The sequence below is a fragment of the Oncorhynchus nerka genome, linkage group LG24 (assembly GCF_034236695.1).
Source record: "Oncorhynchus nerka isolate Pitt River linkage group LG24, Oner_Uvic_2.0, whole genome shotgun sequence".
In the NCBI taxonomy this organism is placed as follows: Eukaryota; Metazoa; Chordata; class Actinopteri; order Salmoniformes; family Salmonidae; genus Oncorhynchus; species Oncorhynchus nerka.
In genome coordinates, this window is record NC_088419.1 from 40,652,970 (window position 1) to 40,673,468 (window position 20,499).

The 20,499-nt window shown below is 43.3% G+C and overlaps 1 protein-coding gene across 1 annotated transcript in view; it reads right to left on the bottom strand.

Annotated features, from left to right (window-relative positions):
- LOC115107990 (bromo adjacent homology domain-containing 1 protein-like) overlaps positions 1–18,383 on the bottom strand; it is a 34,153-nt gene extending 15,770 nt beyond the window's left edge. The window contains 2 exon segments of the mRNA XM_029631832.2: positions 13,573–15,327; positions 18,223–18,383. Coding sequence (XP_029487692.2) covers positions 13,573–15,313 — 1,741 coding nt within the window. The 5' untranslated portion in view covers positions 15,314–15,327; positions 18,223–18,383.
- Between the last annotated feature and the right edge of the window lie 2,116 nt (positions 18,384–20,499).

The window sequence follows — 20,499 nt, forward strand, 5'->3', positions numbered from 1 at the left end:
ACTGACGTGATCTTGCTGTCCGGGTTGGCACCCCGACCCCCCCCCCCTTAGGTTGTGCCGTGGCGGAGATCTTTGTGGACTATACTCGGCCTTGTCTCAGGGTGGTAAGTTGGTGGTTGAAGATATCCCTCTCGTGGTGTGGGGGCTGTGCTTTGGCAAAGTGGGTGGGGTTATATCCTGCCTGGTTGGCCCTGTCCGGGGGTATCGTCGGACGGGGCCACAGTGTCTCCCGACCCCTCCTGTCTCAGCCTCCAGTATTTATGCTGCAGTAGTTTATGTGTCGGGGGGCTAGGGTCAGTTATATCTTTTGATTTTCCCATGATGTCAAGCAAAGAGGCACTGAGTTTGAAGGTAGGCCTTGAAATACATCCAAAGGTACACCTGTAATTGACTAAAATTATGTCAATTAGCCTAACAGAAGCTTCTAAAGCCATGACATCATTTTCTGGAATTTTCTAAGCTGTTTAAAGGCACAGTCAACTTAGTATTTTGTAAACTTCTGACCCACTGGAATTGTGATACAGTGAATTATAAGTGAAATAATCTGTCTGTAAACAATTTCTGGAAGAATTACTTGTGTCATGCACAAAGTAGATGTCCTAACCGATTTGCCAAAACTATAGTTTGTAAACAAGGCATTTGTAGAGTGGTTGAAAAACGAGTTTTAATGACTCCAACCTAAGTGCATGTATTTCTGCATTTCATTTTTTAATGAATTTGCAAATAATAATAATAATAATAATTATGTTATTATGGGGTATTCTGTGTAGATGGGTGAGAAAAATATAAATTGAATCCCTTTTGAATTCAACTGTAACACAACAAAATGTGGAATAAGTCGATGGGTATGAATACTGAAGGCACTGTAGACCCTGTCATGAAGAAGCCTCTGGTTACAGAGTTCAGTCATTTGTCCCTATGGGGTACCATTTTGGGAGTCACAGTATAACCCTTTGATTTGTCCCTTTAGGGCATGGATTGTTAACTAGATTCAGCTGCGCAACGATTTTTTTCTTTAGCAGATGATCCTGGGGCCTAGACATAATTACAAATAATTTGTAGACTGCAAGAAGTCCAAACAGACATATGCCTAAAACATAATTATTTCAAACCTGGCTTATATTTGTATATGGTCACGTGTCTTTCTATCACGCATGCAAATACCTGGGAACAGATTTCCTAAAGTAAAATCCCTTGGAGCTGATTTCCTGGTGTTGTTACAATCTTTCATAGCCAACAATGAAAACTCAAAATATAGACATTTGATTTTTTTCTCAGAAAACTTGGGAGCCAAATAAAACCACCCGCAGGCCGAATTCGGCCCATGGGCCGCCAGTTGGGGTACTCTGCTCTAGGGGAACCCTCTTCAGTTCCATGTTGAACCCTCTCATGAAGAACCCTCTGGTTCCAATGTAGAAGCAATGAAAATTATACTTATAGGATACTAAAGATGTGCTTATGGCACACACTGTAAAAAATGACCTGTAATTTTACAGAACTTTTCCCGGGTACGGAGTTACAGTAAAAATAATGTACTTTACAATTCAAATAAGATGTGAATGTGCTGGTGAGGGCTCATTTGCATATTTAAGGGGCATTGTCTGAAATATTTGGTATTTGAGCCAACCGTTTGTGGAAGTGTTGTACCTGTTTAAGTGGTTTTATCATCATGTTGATTAATTTGTCCACTCAGTTCTACAATCTTTGTAAGCGCTTGTGACGATCAAGAAGTGCACTGTTAACTTCTTTGGGTTAGGGGGAGGTATTTTGACGTCAGGATGAAAGGCGTGCCCAAAGTAAACTGCCTGCTACTCAGGCCCAGATGCTAGGATATGCATATAATTGGTAGATTTGGATAGAAAACATTCTAAAGTTTCTAAAACTGTTAAAATAATGTCTGTGAATATAACAGAACTGAAATGGCAGGTAAAACCCCAATGACAAACCATCCCAAAAACTGATTTCAATGGCTGGCATTTTTATAATAGGGCGAAATCATGCCCGATTGCAGTTCCTAGGGCTTCCACTAGATGTCAACAGTCTTTAGAAAGAGTTTCAGGCTGGTTTTTTGAAAAATGAGGGAGAAGAAGTAATTTTTCTACGGGCTCCCATTTTGGCTGTAGTGTTTCCATGTACATTGCCGAGCTAGCGCGTTCTTTTTGTTTATCTCCGGTAAAGACAATAACGATTCTCCGTCTTAAATTGTATTGTTTATTTGCGTATTAGGGTACCTAAGGATTGATTATAAAAGTTGATTGACTTGTTTGGATAAGTTTATTGGTAACGTTTGGGACTAATTTTGTATGCATTTTGACCGATGGAAACCGAGCGGATTAATGACTGAAGCGTGCCAGCTAAACTGAGTGTTTATGAATATAAAGAAGAAATCTATCGAACAAAAGGACCATTTTTAATGTAACTGAGGCCTTTTGGAGTGCCAACAGAAGAAGATCTTCAAAGGTAAGGCATATATTATATCGCTATTTCTGACTTTCGTGTCGCAACTCCCTGGTTGAAAATGATTTGTTATGCATTTGTGGGCTGGACGCTGTCCTCAGATAATCGCATGGTTTGCTTTCGTAGTAAAGCCTTTTTGAAATCTGACACCTTGGCTGGATTAACAACAAGTTAACCTGTTGCTCCTACCCTCTACTTTTTTGAACATTTTGTTAAAAATCGCGCAACATTTCAGCGCCCTGCTACTCATGCCAGGAATATAGTACGTTCATATGGTTAGAATGTGTGGATAGGAAACCCTCGGACGTTTTTAAAACTGGTTAAATCACGACTGTGGCTATTACATAACGTGCGTTACATCGGAAAGCGCAGGAAAACCTGATCACAGAAAATGGAAATAAATATCCTTGCGCCACTTCAAGCAATTGTTAACAGTGAGCCGAATAAGATAAGACCGAGCATTCAACTCCCACAGCATCCCCATGTTGTCTAGAGTCTTGTGAATTGAATCATCTTTGATTCTTGGTTGAACCGAAAGAGGGGCCCAGATCATTCCGGAAGAGCTCTCTCCTGAAATTTTTTCCAAGACGACAGCTAATGATATTTACATCGCCTACGGATGATTTTTATCGCTTATTAACGTTTACTAATACCTAAAGTAGCATTACAAACGTATTTCGAAGTGTTTTGTGAAAGTTTATCGTCTACTTTTTGAATTTTAAAAAATGACGTTACGTTGTGAAATCGCTGTTTTTTTCGTTTATCACACAGTCTACATATAACGATATCTTGGCTTTATATGGCCCGATTTAATCGAAATAAAGACCCAATAGTGTTTATGGGACATCTAGGAGTGCCAACAAAGAAGATGGTGAAAGGTAATGACTGTTTTCTATTTTATTGTGCGGTTTGTGTAACGCCGAAATGCTAATTATTTTGTTTACGTCCCCTGCTGTGCTTTTCTGTTGTAGTGTATTGGTGCATGCTATCAGATAATAGCTTCTCATGCTGTCGCCGAAAAGCATTTTAAAAATCTGACTTGTTGCCTGGATTCACAACGAGTGTAGCTTTAATTTGATACCCTGCATGTGTATTTTAATGAACTTTTGAGTTTTAACTAATACTATTAGCATTTAGCGTAGCACATTTGCATTTCCAGAGCTCTAGTTGGGACGCAAGCGTCCCAACTAGAGGCAAGAGGTTAAGCTTTATTTAAAGTTTATAGTAAGTTAAGAAGTTGCAGTTTCCAGTAACTTAATGGCAGTTGGCCATCGGGAAGTTCATGTTTTTGCAGAAAGTTGTTATTGTAAAATGTACAGTAACTTACTGTGGCTGATCTCTGTCACGCTCACTGATCTGATGGTGTGGAAGGAAGATCAGTTTGCTGCCAACCAAGATTTTGAGGCCAGGTGAGGCTGGGTCCCAAGTGTGCTCACCATAAATAATGCTTAGTAGTTGTCACCGAATGTTATAAGCTTTCTTTTAATAAGAAAAGTTCAGTGAGCTACTGGCAGCTAGTTGCAAGTAAATGACTGTGCATTTTACAATAACTTACTGACATCTGGTTGCCAGTTAAGCGGCCAAGAAGTTACTGGCTGTTCGTTGCCTATGAGTTACTAGCAGTTACTGGCTATTAAGTTAATGTGAATTTTACAATAACGTCTAACGTCTACTAACGTCCATTAAGTTACTGTGACAATGTCAGCTCTTTAATGTCACATGCTCTTACAAAGTTTGCAGAACTAACCGTGTTAAAAAGAGGCGGCCAACCTTTGACAACATAACCATCAACCACATAAACTGGTACCACCCTTCCACTGACGGTTGCCATAAATACACATATATTAGACCCATGGTTTTCTGTTAGCCGGCATTAGCTGGCTTTTGTCCGATAATAAAATGAAAAGCTGACAAAATAAAAAACTGTTGCTGGCCAAAATGACCGTGAGAAAAAAAATCCCATTGCAAAATAATGCTTTTTATTAATTGATGGAAATACATTTGACAGTCATGCTTATCGGTCTATGGGATCATTTGCATTTACATTTACATTTAAGTCATTTAGCAGACGCTCTTATCCAGAGCGACTTACAAATTGGTGCGTTCACCTTATGACATCCAGTGGAACAGCCACTTTACAATAGTGCATCTAAATCTTTTAAGGGGGGGGGGGTGAGAAGGATCCTATCCTATCCTAGGTATTCCTTAAAGAGGTGGGGTTTCAGGTGTCTCCGGAAGGTGGTGATTGACTCCGCTGTCCTGGCGTCGTGAGGGAGTTTGTTCCACCATTGGGGGGCCAGAGCAGCGAACAGTTTTGACTGGGCTGAGCGGGAACTGTACTTCCTCAGTGGTAGGGAGGCGAGCAGGCCAGAGGTGGATGAACGCAGTGCCCTTGTTTGGGTGTAGGGCCTGATCAGAGCCTGGAGGTACTGAGGTGCCGTTCCCCTAACAGCTCCGTAGGCAAGCACCATGGTCTTGTAGCGGATGCGAGCTTCAACTGGAAGCCAGTGGAGAGAGCGGAGGAGCGGGGTGACGTGAGAGAACTTGGGAAGGTTGAACACCAGACGGGCTGCGGCGTTCTGGATGAGTTGTAGGGGTTTAATGGCACAGGCAGGGAGCCCAGCCAACAGCGAGTTGCAGTAATCCAGACGGGAGATGACAAGTGCCTGGATTAGGACCTGCGCCGCTTCCTGTGTGAGGCAGGGTCGTACTCTGCGGATGTTGTAGAGCATGAACCTACAGGAACGGGCCACCACCTTGATGTTAGTTGAGAACGACAGGGTGTTGTCCAGGATCACACCAAGGTTCTTAGCGCTCTGGGAGGAGGACACAATGGAGTTGTCAACCGTGATGGCGAGATCATGGAACGGGCAGTCCTTCCCCGGGAGGAAGAGCAGCTCCGTCTTGCCGAGGTTCAGCTTGAGGTGGTGATCCGTCATCCACACTGATATGTCTGCCAGACATGCAGAGATGCGATTCGCCACCTGGTCATCAGAAGGGGGAAAGGAGAAGATTAATTGTGTGTCGTCTGCATAGCAATGATAGGAGAGACCATGTGAGTTTATGACAGAGCCAAGTGACTTGGTGTATAGCGAGAATAGGAGAGGGCCTAGAACAGAGCCCTGGGGGACGCCAGTGTTGAGAGCGCGTGGTGAGGAGACAGATTCTCGCCACGCCACCTGGTAGGAGCGACCTGTCAGGTAGGACGCAATCCAAGCGTGGGCCGCGCCGGAGATGCCCAACTCGGAGAGGGTGGAGAGGAGGATCTGATGGTTCACAGTATCGAAGGCAGCCGATAGGTCTAGAAGGATGAGAGCAGAGGAGAGAGAGTTAGCTTTAGCAGTGCGGAGCGCCTCCGTGATACAGAGAAGAGCAGTCTCAGTTGAATGACTAGTCTTGAAACCTGACTGATTTGGATCAAGAAGGTCATTCTGAGAGAGATAGCGGGAGAGCTGGCCAAGGACGGCACGTTCAAGAGTTTTGGAGAGAAAAGAAAGAAGGGATACTGGTCTGTAGTTGTTGACATCGGAGGGATCGAGTGTAGGTTTTTTCAGAAGGGGTGCAACTCTCGCTCTCTTGAAGACGGAAGGGACGTAGCCAGCGGTCAGGGATGAGTTGATGAGCGAGGTGAGGTAAGGGAGAAGGTCTCCGGAAATGGTCTGGAGAAGAGAGGAGGGGATAGGGTCAAGCGGGCAGGTTGTTGGGCGGCCGGCCGTCACAAGACGCGAGATTTCATCTGGAGAGAGAGGGGAGAAAGAGGTCAGAGCACAGGGTAGGGCAGTGTGAGCAGAACCAGCGGTGTCGTTTGACTTAGCAAACGAGGATCGGATGTCGTCGACCTTCTTTTCAAAATGGTTGACGAAGTCATCTGCAGAGAGGGAGGAGGGGGAGGGGGAGGAGGATTCAGGAGGGAGGAGAAGGTGGCAAAGAGCTTCCTAGGGTTAGAGGCAGATGCTTGGAATTTAGAGTGGTAGAAAGTGGCTTTAGCAGCAGAGACAGAAGAGGAAAATGTAGAGAGGATGGAGTGAAAGGATGCCAGGTCCGCAGGGAGGCGAGTTTTCCTCCATTTCCGCTCGGCTGCCCGGAGCCCTGTTCTGTGAGCTCGCAATGAGTCGTCGAGCCACGGAGCGGGAGGGGAGGACCGAGCCGGCCTGGAGGATAGGGGACATAGAGAGTCAAAGGATGCAGAAAGGGAGGAGAGGAGGGTTGAGGAGGCAGAATCAGGAGATAGGTTGGAGTAGGTTTGAGCAGAGGGAAGAGATGATAGGATGGAAGAGGAGAGAGTAGCGGGGGAGAGAGAGCGAAGGTTGGGACGGCGCGATACCATCCGAGTAGGGGCAGTGTGGGAAGTGTTGGATGAGAGCGAGAGGGAAAAGGATACAAGGTAGTGGTCGGAGACTTGGAGGGGAGTTGCAATGAGGTTAGTGGAAGAACAGCATCTAGTAAAGATGAGGTTGAGCGTATTGCCTGCCTTGTGAGTAGGGGGAAGGTGAGAGGGTGAGGTCAAAAGAGGAGAGGAGTGGAAAGAAGGAGGCAGAGAGGAATGAGTCAAAGGTAGACGTGGGGAGGTTAAAGTCGCCCAGAACTGTGAGAGGTGAGCCGTCCTCAGGAAAGGAGCTTATCAAGGCATCAAGCTCATTGATGAACTCTCCGAGGGAACCTGGAGGGCGATAAATGATAAGGATGTTAAGCTTGAAAGGGCTGGTAACTGTGACAGCATGGAATTCAAAGGAGGCGATAGACAGATGGGTAAGGGGAGAAAGAGAGAATGACCACTTGGGAGAGATGAGGATCCCGGTGCCACCACCCCGCTGACCAGAAGCTCTCGGGGTGTGCGAGAACACGTGGGCGGACGAAGAGAGAGCAGTAGGAGTAGCAGTGTTATCTGTGGTGATCCATGTTTCCGTCAGTGCCAAGAAGTCGAGGGACTGGAGGGGGGCATAGGCTGAGATGAACTCTGCCTTGTTGGCCGCAGATCGGCAGTTCCAGAGGCTACCGGAGACCTGGAACTCCACGTGGGTCGTGCGCGCTGGGACCACCAGATTAGGGTGGCCGCGGCCACGCGGTGTGGAGCGTTTGTATGGTCTGTGCAGAGAGGAGAGAACAGGGATAGACAGACACATAGTTGACAGGCTACAGAAGAGGCTACGCTAATGCAAAGGAGATTGGAATGACAAGTGGACTACACGTCTCGAATGTTCAGAAAGTTAAGCTTACATAGCAAGAATCTTATTGACTAAAATGATTAAAATGATACAGTACTGCTGAAGTAGGCTAGCTGGCAGTGGCTGCGTTGTTGCATAATAGTGGAATTAAATTGGTGTGCGTGTATTTTCGTTAGTCATAATGTAGCCTATCTTATTTATTCAACACAACTATCACACACGCACAGCAAACACAGCCTATTATGAGTGTGATTTCTCCTGCAGCTCCTAAATCATGTCATTTTATAAGCCCATTCATTGCGTAACAATTCTAAATGCAAACGCGTGTTAAAAAAAGTTTTGATGCACTTTCAAAAAGAGCTATGCCTACAAAAAAAAACAATTCTCAGCCGGTAGCCTAACATGCTGACCAGACCGGACACGTCGCTTGCGCGAGCGTATCAAAATAAATGTAGAAATCCATGTTATTCTATTATTGCACCCACACCGCACCGCTCGAGCGTCTGTGTTGCCAAGGGCTAAAATAGAACTCCTTACTATTTCTGACGCAGGTCTTGCTGTAAGTCCTGCCTCTCCTATCTCCTCATTGGTTTATAGAAGCAGGTACCCACGTGCCATCTCCTACCCACGTGGGTGATTGAAATACGAACTGTTTTTCCGGTTGCTGTGGTAATACTTTGAAAGTGTAGATGCCGATCACCATAGAAGATCAAAGATGAAAAAGCCTGGAAGGAGGAGAGATGATTAGAAACGATTCAGTTGGCCGTTTTATGTGTGGATTAATTGTCGGAATAGAGGACCTTGTGCATTTCAGGTAAAATAACAACTCAATGTTTATATCCCAGGACAAATTAGCTAGCAACAGCAAGCTAGCTAAATAGGACAAATTAGCTAGCAAGTGCAAGCTAACTAGCTAAATTGCCATACATGTTTAATGCTTTTCTACCTATCCCCAAATTAATGTCATTGGTTCAGAGTTTGTTTTGATATTTTAACATGCGTGTCATGATCACGTTTAGTGTAGGGGACAAAATAGATTTATGCACGATAGTGCACAATAGCGCACGATGGCGCAAGAGCGCAGCCGGTTTGGGTACCGTGTAATTGAAGCACGCCTCCCATTCACAATTCAAGTGCTGGCAACAGGCTATCAGCGCGTCACCACCACTTTACAAAGTTGGAGTCAGTATGCATTTTGAAAACATAGGCCTACTTAATTGTTTGAAACCTATAAAAATGCTTTACTTCATATTATGAGGCATGTCTTACCTTGCTTTAAAGTAGCCTATAAGCAAATCCGACCATGGAAACGTGGAGGCAATAATTTTATAAATGCGCAAGAGTTTCAAGTTTGGAGAACCTTACAATTCATTCTACAATTTCTACCGATCTGCCAGTTATGATTTTCATATGCGCATTTTCGTGAAACAGTTTAATTTCAATAATAAAATTTGCTGCAGGAGGGACTGGTGCACTTCACAAAATAGATGGCATCATGAGGCACAAAAGTATGTGGATATATTGAAGCAACATCTCAAGACATCAGTCAGGAAGTTGAAGCTTGGGCGCAAATGGGTTTTCCAAATGGACAATGACCCCAAGCATACTTCCAAAGTTGTGGCAAAATGGCTTAAGGACAACAAAGTCAAGGTATTGGAGTGACCATCACAAAGCCCTGACCTCAATCCCATAAAAACTGTGTGGGCAGAACTGTAAAAGCATGTGCGAGCAAGGAGGCCTACAAACCTGACTCAGTTACACCAGCTCTGTCAGGAGGAATGGGACAAAATTCACCCAACATATTGTGGGAAGCTTGTGGAAGGCTACCCAAAACGTCTGACCCAAATTAAACCATTTAAAGGCAATGCTACCAAATACTAATTGAGTGTATGTAAACTTCTGACCCCACTGGGAATGTGATGAAAGAAATCAAATCTGAAAGAAAACACTCTACTATTATTCTGACATTTCACATTCTTAAAATAAAAACGTCTGCCTCCCTTTCTATATGTCTTGATTAGAGGTCAACTGATTATGATTTTTCAACACTGATACCGATACCAATTAATAGTGGACCAAAAAAAGCCGATGCTGATTAATCAGACGATTTTTATATATATTTGTAATAATGACAATTACAACAATACTGAATGAACAATGAACCCTTTTATTTTAACTTAATATCATACATAAATACAATCAATTTAGTCTCAAAGAAATAACGAAACATGTTCAATTTGGTTTAAATAATGAAAAAACACAGTGTTGGAGAAGTAAAATTGCAATATGTGCCATGTAAAAAAGCTAACGTTTAAGTTCCTTGCTCAGAACATGAGAACATATGAAAGCTGATGGTTCAATTTTCCCAGTTCTTCAATATTCCCAGTTAATAAGTTTTAGGTTGTAGTTATTATAGGAATTATGACGCGTCGACTATTTCTCTCTATACAATTTGTATTTCATATACCTTTGACTATTGGATGTTCTTACAGGCACTTTAGTATTGCCAGCCTAATCTCGGGAGTTGATAGGCTTGAAGTCATAAGCAGCGCTGTGCTTCAAGCATTGCTAAGAGCTGCTCACATACACAGTATAGTGCTGTTTGAATGAATCAATGCTTACGAGCCTGCTGCTGCCTACCACCACTCAGTCAGACTGCTCTATCAAATATCAAATCATAGACTTTTAATTATAATAAACACACAGAAATACGAGCCTTTGGTCATCCATATGGTAAAATCCGGAAACTAGCATTTCGAAAACAAAATGTTGATTCTTTCAGTGAAATACGAAACCATTCCGTATTTTGTCGAACAGGTGGCAACCCTAAGTCTAAATATTGCTGTTACATTGCACAACCTTCAATGTTATGTCATAATTATGTAAAATTCTGGCAAATTAATTTTGGTCTTTGTAGGAAGAAACACAGTTCGCAACTAAAAAAATATACTTCTGTGTATTGATTTTAAGAAAGGCATGATGTTTATGGTTAGGTACATTTGTGCAACGAATGTGCTTTTTTCGCGAATGCTCTTTTGTTAAATAATCACCCATTTGGAAAAGCTGAAGTAGGCTATGATTCAATGATAAATTAACAGGCACTGTATTGATTATATGCAACGCAGGACAAGCTAGTTAACCTAGTAATATCATCAACCATGTGTAGTTTACTGCCCCCCCAGTCCCAAAGACGTTTTGAGTAGCTTGGATGAATAAGGTGCCCAGAGTAAACTGCCTGCTACTCAGGCCCAGTTGCTAATATATGCATATTATTAGTAGATTTGGATAGAAAACACTGATGTTTCTAAAAACTGTTTGAATGATGTCTGTGAGTATAACAGAACTCATATGGCAGGCAAAAACCTGAGAAAAAATCCAACCAGGAAGTGGGAAATCTGAGGATTGTAATTTTTCAAGTCATTGCCTATCGAATATACAGTGTCTATGGGGTCATATTGCACTTCCTAAGGCTTCCACTAGACGTCAAAAGTCTTTGGAACCTTGTTTGATGCTTCTACTGTGAAGGAGGGGAAAAGGGAGCTGAATGAGTCAGAAGTCTGCCAGAGTGGCATGAGCTGATCATGCGCGCTCACGTGAGAGGTAGCTGCGTTCCATCGCATTTCTACAGAGAAAGGAATTCTCAGTTTGGAACATTATTGAAGATTTATGTTAAAAACATCCTAAAGATTGATTCTATACTTCGTTTGACATGTTTCTATGAACTGTAATATGACTTTTCGTTTGAACTTTCACCTGGACTTGCCCGCGCGTCGTGAATTTGGATTGTGTACTAAATGCGCGAACAAAAAGGAGGTATTTGGACATAAATGACGACTTTATTGAACAAATCAAACATTTATTGTGGAACTGGGATTCCTGGGAGTGCATTCTGATAAAGATCATCAAAGGTAAGTGAATATTTGAATATCATGAATATCATGTTACACAATACATGTATGTTTTGTTCGATAATGTGCATATTTATATTTTTAAAAAATCAGTTTACATTGGCACGTTACATGCAATAATGTTTTTATTCCAAAACATCTGGTGATTTTGCAGAAATACTCATAATAAACATTGATAAAAGATGCAAGTGTTATTCACAGAATTAAAGATAGACTTATCCTCTATGCAACCGCTGTGTCAGATTTCAAAAAAACTTTACGGAAAAAGCAGCATCTGAGAACGGCACTCAGTACCCAATTCAGCCAAAGAAAACTCTGCCATTTTGGGGTCAACATTAGTTAGAAAAAACACTATAAATATTCACTTACCTTTGATGATCTTCATCAGAAGGCACTCCCAGGAATCCCAGTTCGACAATAAATGACTGATTTGTTCCATAAAGTTCTATAAAGCCCATCATTTAGCCACTTGTTGTTAGCGTGTTCAGCCCAGTAATCCATCTTCATGAGGAGCGAGCACTTCCTCCAGACAAAAACTTGAATAGGCACTGTTTGGAAAATCGATTTCTCACTTCCTGTTTGGATTTCTTCTCAGGTTTTTGTCTGCCATATGAGTTCTGTTATACTCACAGACGTCATTCAAACAGTTTTAGAAACTTCAGAGTGTTTTCTATCCAATACTAATAATCATATGTATATATTAGCATCTGAGACAGAGTAGGAGGCAGTTCAGTTTGGGCACGCTATTCATCCAAAAGTGAAAATGCTGCCCAAAATGCTATCCCAAAAAATATAAGTTTAATGCTAGCTAGCAACTTACCTTGGCTCATTGCAGCCATAAGGTCCTTTTGACGCTGCACTCGCGTAACAGGTGGTCAGCCTTCCACGCAATTTCCTCATAGATTGCAATGTAATCGGCCATAATCGGCATGAAAAAAGGCTGATTACCGATTGTTATGAAAACTTGAAATCGGCCCTAATTAATCGGCCATGCCGATTAATCGGTCGGACTTCTAGTCTTGATATACTATTTTTATCAATTACTCATTACATATGTTTACTACTGGTGACATATGTAACGGGGAAGTGATCAAAATAAACAATCAAAGGGCAAACAATTCACACAATGAAACAATTAATGTGCAAAAATTGGCAACTCAATAATCAGCTAGGCCTATTGCCATATGCTCTGTCCAAACTGCGAGCTTCCCAAATAGGCATAGGTCTACAAACTTGTAATTTGAAACAATCCGCAGCTTTAAAAAAAATCAAATGGTTCTCATTTCCTCTGTAGCTAAGTCATGCTTTATTTGATTTATTTCTGTATAGTGAAATGATTTATTTCAATTTACTTCCCTAGCATATTCGCCAGGCCGACTGAAATACTTCCTCATATGCCACTCTCCTGTTCTATTGGTTTTTATATCAACTTTCTGTTGCTGTCCATAAACAAAGATAATCTTAGTATATTAGCAACCCATCCTAGTTGTTGCATCATTAGATTCCACCTCATTCTAAGTTTCTAACTGATATTTTAATATCTGTTACATATGGAACCGCTCTCATCAGGTGCACTGTTCAACATTTTGGCAAATGTTTGAAAATGATGTTTTATTGGCTGCTTCATAACAGGAGTTGCATGTTCTGTTAAGATGAATTACCATAATCTAAATCTGATTTCTTTCATTCTGAGAACCGTGGGTGGATGCCCTGGGTAACATAAGGGTCCGGTAAATTTTTCAAATGGCCGGTAAATTAAAAAATCTTCCCGGTTAAGTTGTCCACCGCCACATTTTACTAACGGAAACTCTGATTAGACCACGCTCCCCAAATATTCTAATTTACTGGTCCCCAGCAAAAACACAACGATGGCTGATCAATATCGAAAACACAGCAAAGGCTGGTCCCCAGCAAAAACACAATGAAGGCTGGGCCCCAGCGAAAGCACAACAAAGGCTGGTCACCGGCGAAAACACAAACATTTATATCAGCATATAGGGCCAGTAGACATATGTAGACATAGGACAATGTCGTCCTCTTACCTGTCTTGATGCCGTGTGTAAACCCGGAACAGCCTGTGGAGAAAGAGCACCCCCTGCTGTTGACCGGCTGCATGGCTCTGTAGGTGTAGCCGCTGACACGGCAGGCCTTGCTGTAGTAGGGCGAGCCCACTGAGCCACAGAAAGCAGGGTGGGCCAGTGTCGAGGCATGGGACACCGGAGGACCCAGCAGCTTGGACCCAGACACCATGCCGGGACACATTGTCGAGGTGCCAAAGTTCAGAGGTCTCGAGCTGAGGGTGGTCGACGGAGCTCCGGGGTGTGCGATGTGGACGTAGTAGCTGGAGAAGCAGGCGGGGTCGGCGGTGCAGAGGCAAGGGTGGGGGCTGAGGGTCAGGGCTGCATGGGAATGGGGGTGGGCCACAGAGGGCGATGTCACCAGGCACTCCCGCTTCATAGGGGTCATTGCAGTGTTTAAAGGTTGTTCTTCTGAGTCAGCATAGGCCTTCTGACCCAGGAACAATGCTAGGCGGTGGCAGTACTCCACAGAACCCTCTGGGGGGCAGCAGTAGTACGGTCTCAGCTCTGCCTCAACCTGCTCCTCTTTGACGACAGGCTTCAGCGGGTAGGCTAGCATGCTGCGTGACTGGTAGCCTGGTTTGGTTAGCCGGTGGGTGCAACCTCCAGACTCCCACTCCACTTTGGGCTCAAAGTTGGACTTCTTGCAGCCTCCCTGTTCTGGAATCAACTTCCTTCCCTTCTGTTTAGGCTGGCGGCCACACTGTTTAAGATTCAGTCGCGGTTGCTTCTGCTTCACATCACATGATGCGGCGCTCGTGGTCTTGCAGTCGGTCGTCGTAGTCGATGTTGGTTTCACTCGCTGTTTGCTAGTTGCGGAGGTGCTCGTTAACTTTAGCAGCGCGGCAGCGTTGAGTCCGGCTAGCCGTCGAGGAGCAGGGGTGTGTAACATCTGTAGAGTCATCATCGCAGTCTCTTTCTTCTCTCCTTTATCTGGTTTGGTCCGTTTCTTGGAGACTTTCTTGGCCTTTTTGGAGCGTCGGCACAGTTCAGGCTTGTGCAATATGGAGGCCTTGCTGCTGCTGGCTCTTTGAGCTTTAGGAACTCCGGCCACCCCGCCACTAGCTGGATCTGTCCCCAGGGTTGACTCACCGCTGGAGGGCTCCTCCTGCTGTCTCCTGGCCTGTTTTCCAGCCGGCTGGGTCTCGTTGGGTCTCTCCAACAGAAGACTGTTCACCGCCTCAGCGTTGAGAGAAGCTAGCCGTCGCTTACGCGGCTCTGGAAACGGCGACTCCTGCACATCACTGGTGGTTTTGGGAATCATCTTCTTCGCCAGGAGTTTTCCCTTGGCTTCGCCTTTTCCTTTGCCCAGTTTCTTGATCCGGGATTCAGGTTTGACGGGCGGTTGGGTAGGCGAATCATTCCCCCTCTCATTGGTGTCCTCCTGCTCCTGGATGTCCTCCTCCAACCGCGTGAGTAAAACGTGACAGCTAAGTCCCTCTTCCTCTGAAAACCCTCCCCTTCCTCGTAAGGGATATGATTTCCTGCCCCGCCTCCTATTTCGTTCCGGCGCCTTCTCCCGCATCTCTTTAACCCCTCCCCTTCCTCGCTTGGTCTTACACTTTTTCAAGGTCCTGCCGAATCGCAGCGTGCGCTCAAGCCAGGCCCCGCCCATGGTCTCACCATGTGGGCTATGGGGGCAGTGTTCCCGCCTCCCTGTGCTGCGGCTCTGGCTGAGGGAACCTTCGTTCCGGGCGTGGATCATCACATGCTGCACCACTGGGCATGGGGAGGAGAGACAAATTGTTAATGTCACTCCTATAAACAGGATAATAATGCCTGGGTGGTATTCATTAGCCACCAAGCGGAAGAAAACAGACTGAAACAGGGAGGGATTACCTGAAGTTGTCCAATAAGAAACACTTTTCTTTTCTTATTTCTCATAGTTTTTGTTTTGCTACAGTGAATACAACCCTAGTATCTTTTCAATCCCTAGCCTATCGCCTAATCCCTTCCACGTATATATGTACATACCCCTTCAGGTTTCACTAATACAATTTGTCTCTAGTCCCTTATCCTAACCCTTCTACCCATCTGAAAAGACTGGACAGATGAAAACACTATAGAAGCTCCACTTATGGAGCAAAGAGTCTTGGAGGGCTAGATGGAACATCATTATACTGCTTACTCATACTCTCCTATCCATTTCTTACAGTTCCGTAAACACTGAAGTGGTAGGGGCCCCTAGGGAAAGAGCTTAGGGTCCGGAATAAAACCAGGCCAACACGAGCCGCATACCACAGAATACCAGAATACCGCATACCATCTTATCCATATTCACAACAAACAAAAATCCCCGAAGAGAGCACTGTGTATTCAAACGTGCCAGTCTACCATCTTATCCATTGGGGATACCTACCTACCTTAATTCGGTGTGAAACATACGTCTTAATCAATAGTTTGGTAGAATCAGGATTCTTTTTTTGTCCCAGAAAAACACATGAAAAGTGATGAATGTGCCTTATGAAGAATCCAAACAGCCAATACAAGAGATATGATTCTCAACATCCAACAGTAGGCCTATTGATGGTTATTGGCGCTGCCCTACATGTTCGGGATTTTGTATTAAAGCTGAAAAAAGCTACTCATTATGAACAATGAAATGAAATACCCTATACACTCACATGTATCATTTTTTCAATAAATCATGGAAAATAGAGAGGTGCGCGACTAAATATCGCCGTTATCCATTTCATTTATCCGCAGGCCGCCAGTTACCAATCCCCTGTGCTAAACAACAAAAACAAGGAACACAAAAAGGAATGCAGCAAAACTGAAGTGCATGCCAACACAATCAAAACAAATGCAAAATAGTCAAAACAGGATTCCTTCCTTATGAGATCGTGTGAGAGGTCAGGAATTCCATCTGCACAGGGACAATGTTCTGACACCTTTTGGCATTCTAAACGGACAATCTAATTTTTCAGACATTCTAATCCATCAGACATTCTATACTGAACCAGAAATTAAAACACAACATGTTAAGTGTTGGTCCAATTTTTCATGAGCTGAAATAAAAGTTCCCAGAAATGTTCCATATGCACAAAAAGCTTCTTTCTCTCAAATTTTGTGCACAAATTTGTTTACCTCCCTGTTAGTGAGCATTTCTCTTTTACCAAGATAATCCATCCACCTGACAGGTGTGGCATATCAAGAAGCTGATTAAACAGCATGATCATTACACAGGTGCGAGTTGTGCTGTGGACAATAAAAAGCCAATCTAAAATGTGAAGTTTTGTCACACAACAAAATGTCACAGATGTCTAAAGTTTTGAGGGAGCGTGCAATTTGCATGCTGACGGCAGAAATCATTAACAGAGCTGATAATTTAATGTTAATTTCTCGAGCATAAGCCGCCTCCAATGTCGTTTTAGGGAATTTGGCAGTACATACAACCGGCCTCACAACCTTTTGTGTGGAAAAACATATCCTGATTACCTGGGCCTGGCTCCCCAGAGGGTGAACTTGGGACCCAAGTGGGTGGGCTTATGCCATCCCAGGCCCACTCATGGCTGCGCCCCTGCCCAGTCATGTGAAATCCATAGATTAGGGCCCAATTTATTTATTTGAATTGACCGATTTCCTTCTATGAACTGTAACTCAGTAAAAACTTTGAAATTGTTGTATGTTGTGTTTTTATTTCTGTTCAGTGTATTTCAGCAAACATTCTACATACAGCAATCATTCTAAATCAGCAGAAACCAATTAGACAACATGACATAATGTTTGTATTAAATAATTGTTACATGAATGTAGAGCCCAATGCCACCAGCTTCATCTGGCAAACAAGTTACAAAACAACCATGTCCTGTGTAGCCTGGTCTACAGGCTATTAACACAGACACCTAATAAACGTATCTAGCTACTGTATCTTGCCTACCAAGCTACTCCACGTTTAGACAAATGCAGATAAACACTTATTTCAATGACCAGGCATTAACCTATGTAATTACACCTTAACACGGTATGAAATATGGGGCAATGAGGGACCAACAACTTGCCCAAAATACCCCGTACAGGGTAAGGTGTTTTGAACTGATGCGGGGGTATTTTGAACACTTTCTATGCCCGAATTAAAAATATAAAACACGAGGCGTCGGCTTGTTTTTGTCGTTAAATGGTCTTCAGGTAGTCTACAGTCCATCTAAATCGATTCAAAACACTGCATGTAACACCGGAGCTTCGCTCTGGTAACCCATTTAACTTGATCAAACATACCAAACGTCCGATAGTCTACTTGAGGACATCGGGGCCGACATACAGTAGACAGACTGCGCCTCGCTCGCTTGAAGTCTGTGAGTAGCCTGCCATCCGAAGTAACTGCTTTATCTATGGGGCTATAGGCGACTCGAACACACATCGCGGCCAAAATAAGACTGCCACAATCACATATTCCAATCCATTTGTGAAAATAATATCGAAATAATTCGATTTTCTAACACTATTTAGTATGAAACCCATGGATATCGCATGCTAGCAAGCTACAGCTATCGATTCTGCAAGGCAGAAGCGAAAATAGGTTCTGCACTCCTTTTTGAACGGGCTCGGAACGCAACTTCAACACCCGGCACTCGAAAACCGTTACGGAAGAAATATTTAGAGATATTAACTTACACACTCCGTCATACTGTGCCTGGAGATGCGTCGAAATAGTTATGGACTGGTGTGATGGCTGAACTGATCTCCGTACTGGGAGATAGCAGGGGAGTAGAGAGAAAGCGAGAGAGAGAGAGAGAGAGAGAGAGAGGACGGTGGCTGCCTGAGCGATGTGCTTTGCTCTTCCTGGTTCGGCTTCACCGATTTGCAGAAAACTTAATCTTAACCATTTGCTATGCAGACAAGCCTCGCTGACATCCAGTCTTCCAATGGCGAAAACGCCAGGCTGTTTATTTCAAGAATACAACCTAAATATTTGTAGAATTTGCGTCCCCTTGCGAAGTGGCTCAAATTACTTGGTTCAACTCGATTAATGCACGGGCTATGGAGCGATGTTGCCCCCTCAACGCCAGCCTCACCCTGTCATTATGTCGTGACCAGACCAGACCCAACCCAGACCACATCCAGTAAACCCACAATCTGTGTTTTCACACATCGCCTGGTGTGTACGGATATCACAACAACATTGTAATGTACACCCAGGAATGTAAAGCATGCGGGGAAACAACACCAGTTCATTCCCATTCCATGTGGTTGAATAATTACAGTTCATTCCCATTCCCCGTGGTTGAATAAAATGATCATTATTTTCAGATCACAGTCCATAATGTTATTAGCCTAATATTTTTTTTGTTGCGCGCCCCAAAAGTTCTAATTGGATTTGGAAAGAATTCTCATTTCAGTCAATCTATAGGCTAGGGTCCAAATGATTGTCCCTATTGGCCAGGCATATTGGCCGCTTCATGTGCATTACCGCTAATAGGCCTGTTTTATCTGTTTTATTACATGATATTTTGCTTTATTATGCCTAAAAGCACACACGACCCAGTCCTGTTGCAGAGGAATTAGCATAATCCAGCACAACAATAATATGCGGGCCTCCACACCACGTGTGATAACGGGCATATTACGACAACACATTTTAAAGATCCAAACACTGAGCGCACTCGTTTTTTGTTTTGTTTTGTGTAGGTGTCAGGTGATTGCAATAATGCTTAGGCAGCGATTCTCAATAGTCCTGAGTGGCTTCATTCCTCTCCTTGTCTCCTTTCCTTCAACTGCACAGAAATTAACTGGACAGCTTAAATCAAATCCTCAGGATATCCACCGTTGCTTTTCCTTGCTATGTGCTTTCAGATCTGCGCAGATGAAGGAGGTGAGGAAGCTCCTTTAGACTATCGAAATTAAGGAGAGGAAGCTGTTGTAGACTATTCAGATGGACCCTATACTGTTTGACCACCCCTACGCCTTGCATGAAGGTGAACATTTATGATTTCATGGCCAAGACATCTGACCAACCGTCGCTATTTCTGATGTTGCCTATGTTTCCAGAATATCCCCATTGAACCCAAGGTATTTATATATATATATATATATATATATAGATATAGATATATATATCTCTAGATGAATATATGTACCCACACGTTCAACATTTCAGTCATAAATCTGGTTGAGGAAAAGGACCGGGGCTGCAAACTGAACAGGACGTGAACAGGACGTTAAGGGACAATATCAGACGACTTGAAGCCTTCAACTAAGACAACTGACATTTCTTCTTGTTTAACAATAGACAGAGCCATCTTCACTCCTTGAATAATGTCAAATCAAATATATTGTCTGTGTACACAGTCTAGCAGATGTTATAGGGGGTGCAGCGAAATCCTTAGGATATACGTTACTATAGCGTCTAACAATGCTGTAAAAAGTCAAACAAGTATATAAATATTCAAAAAATAAAATTAAAATCAAGAAATGTCGGGACGAATCCAAATAAACGTTCGGAGCAAATCATTTTAGAAACAACACACGTTTTTATTACTGCAAGTCAGCGCCATCTCATTTAAGACATTTGTAACCTCTATAAGCCTACCTAAGTTAAACTTTTCACTGTATGACACAGCAACCATACAGTGGAGAGGATGAACGTGCAAGTGTTTCGTAATAACAAGTTAATAAGCAGTTTACACAGCTAATAATGACTGACAGTTTTCCATATTTAATATATTACATCATTATGCAGGCCTCTATGACTGAGGGTACAAGCAGTAGTCAACTCCTGAAAAGTGCAGTGCACTTCAGATAGGCTAAGTGCATTGCCGTTTTTCTCAGGGATGTAGGCCTAACGATTCACCGCATCAGTCCCAGATTCAAATGTTTAAGATAGATAGAAGAGCATCGGTCGTCGGACCTCAAATCGATCCAAATGTAGCATGCATCGGTCCGAAAATATAT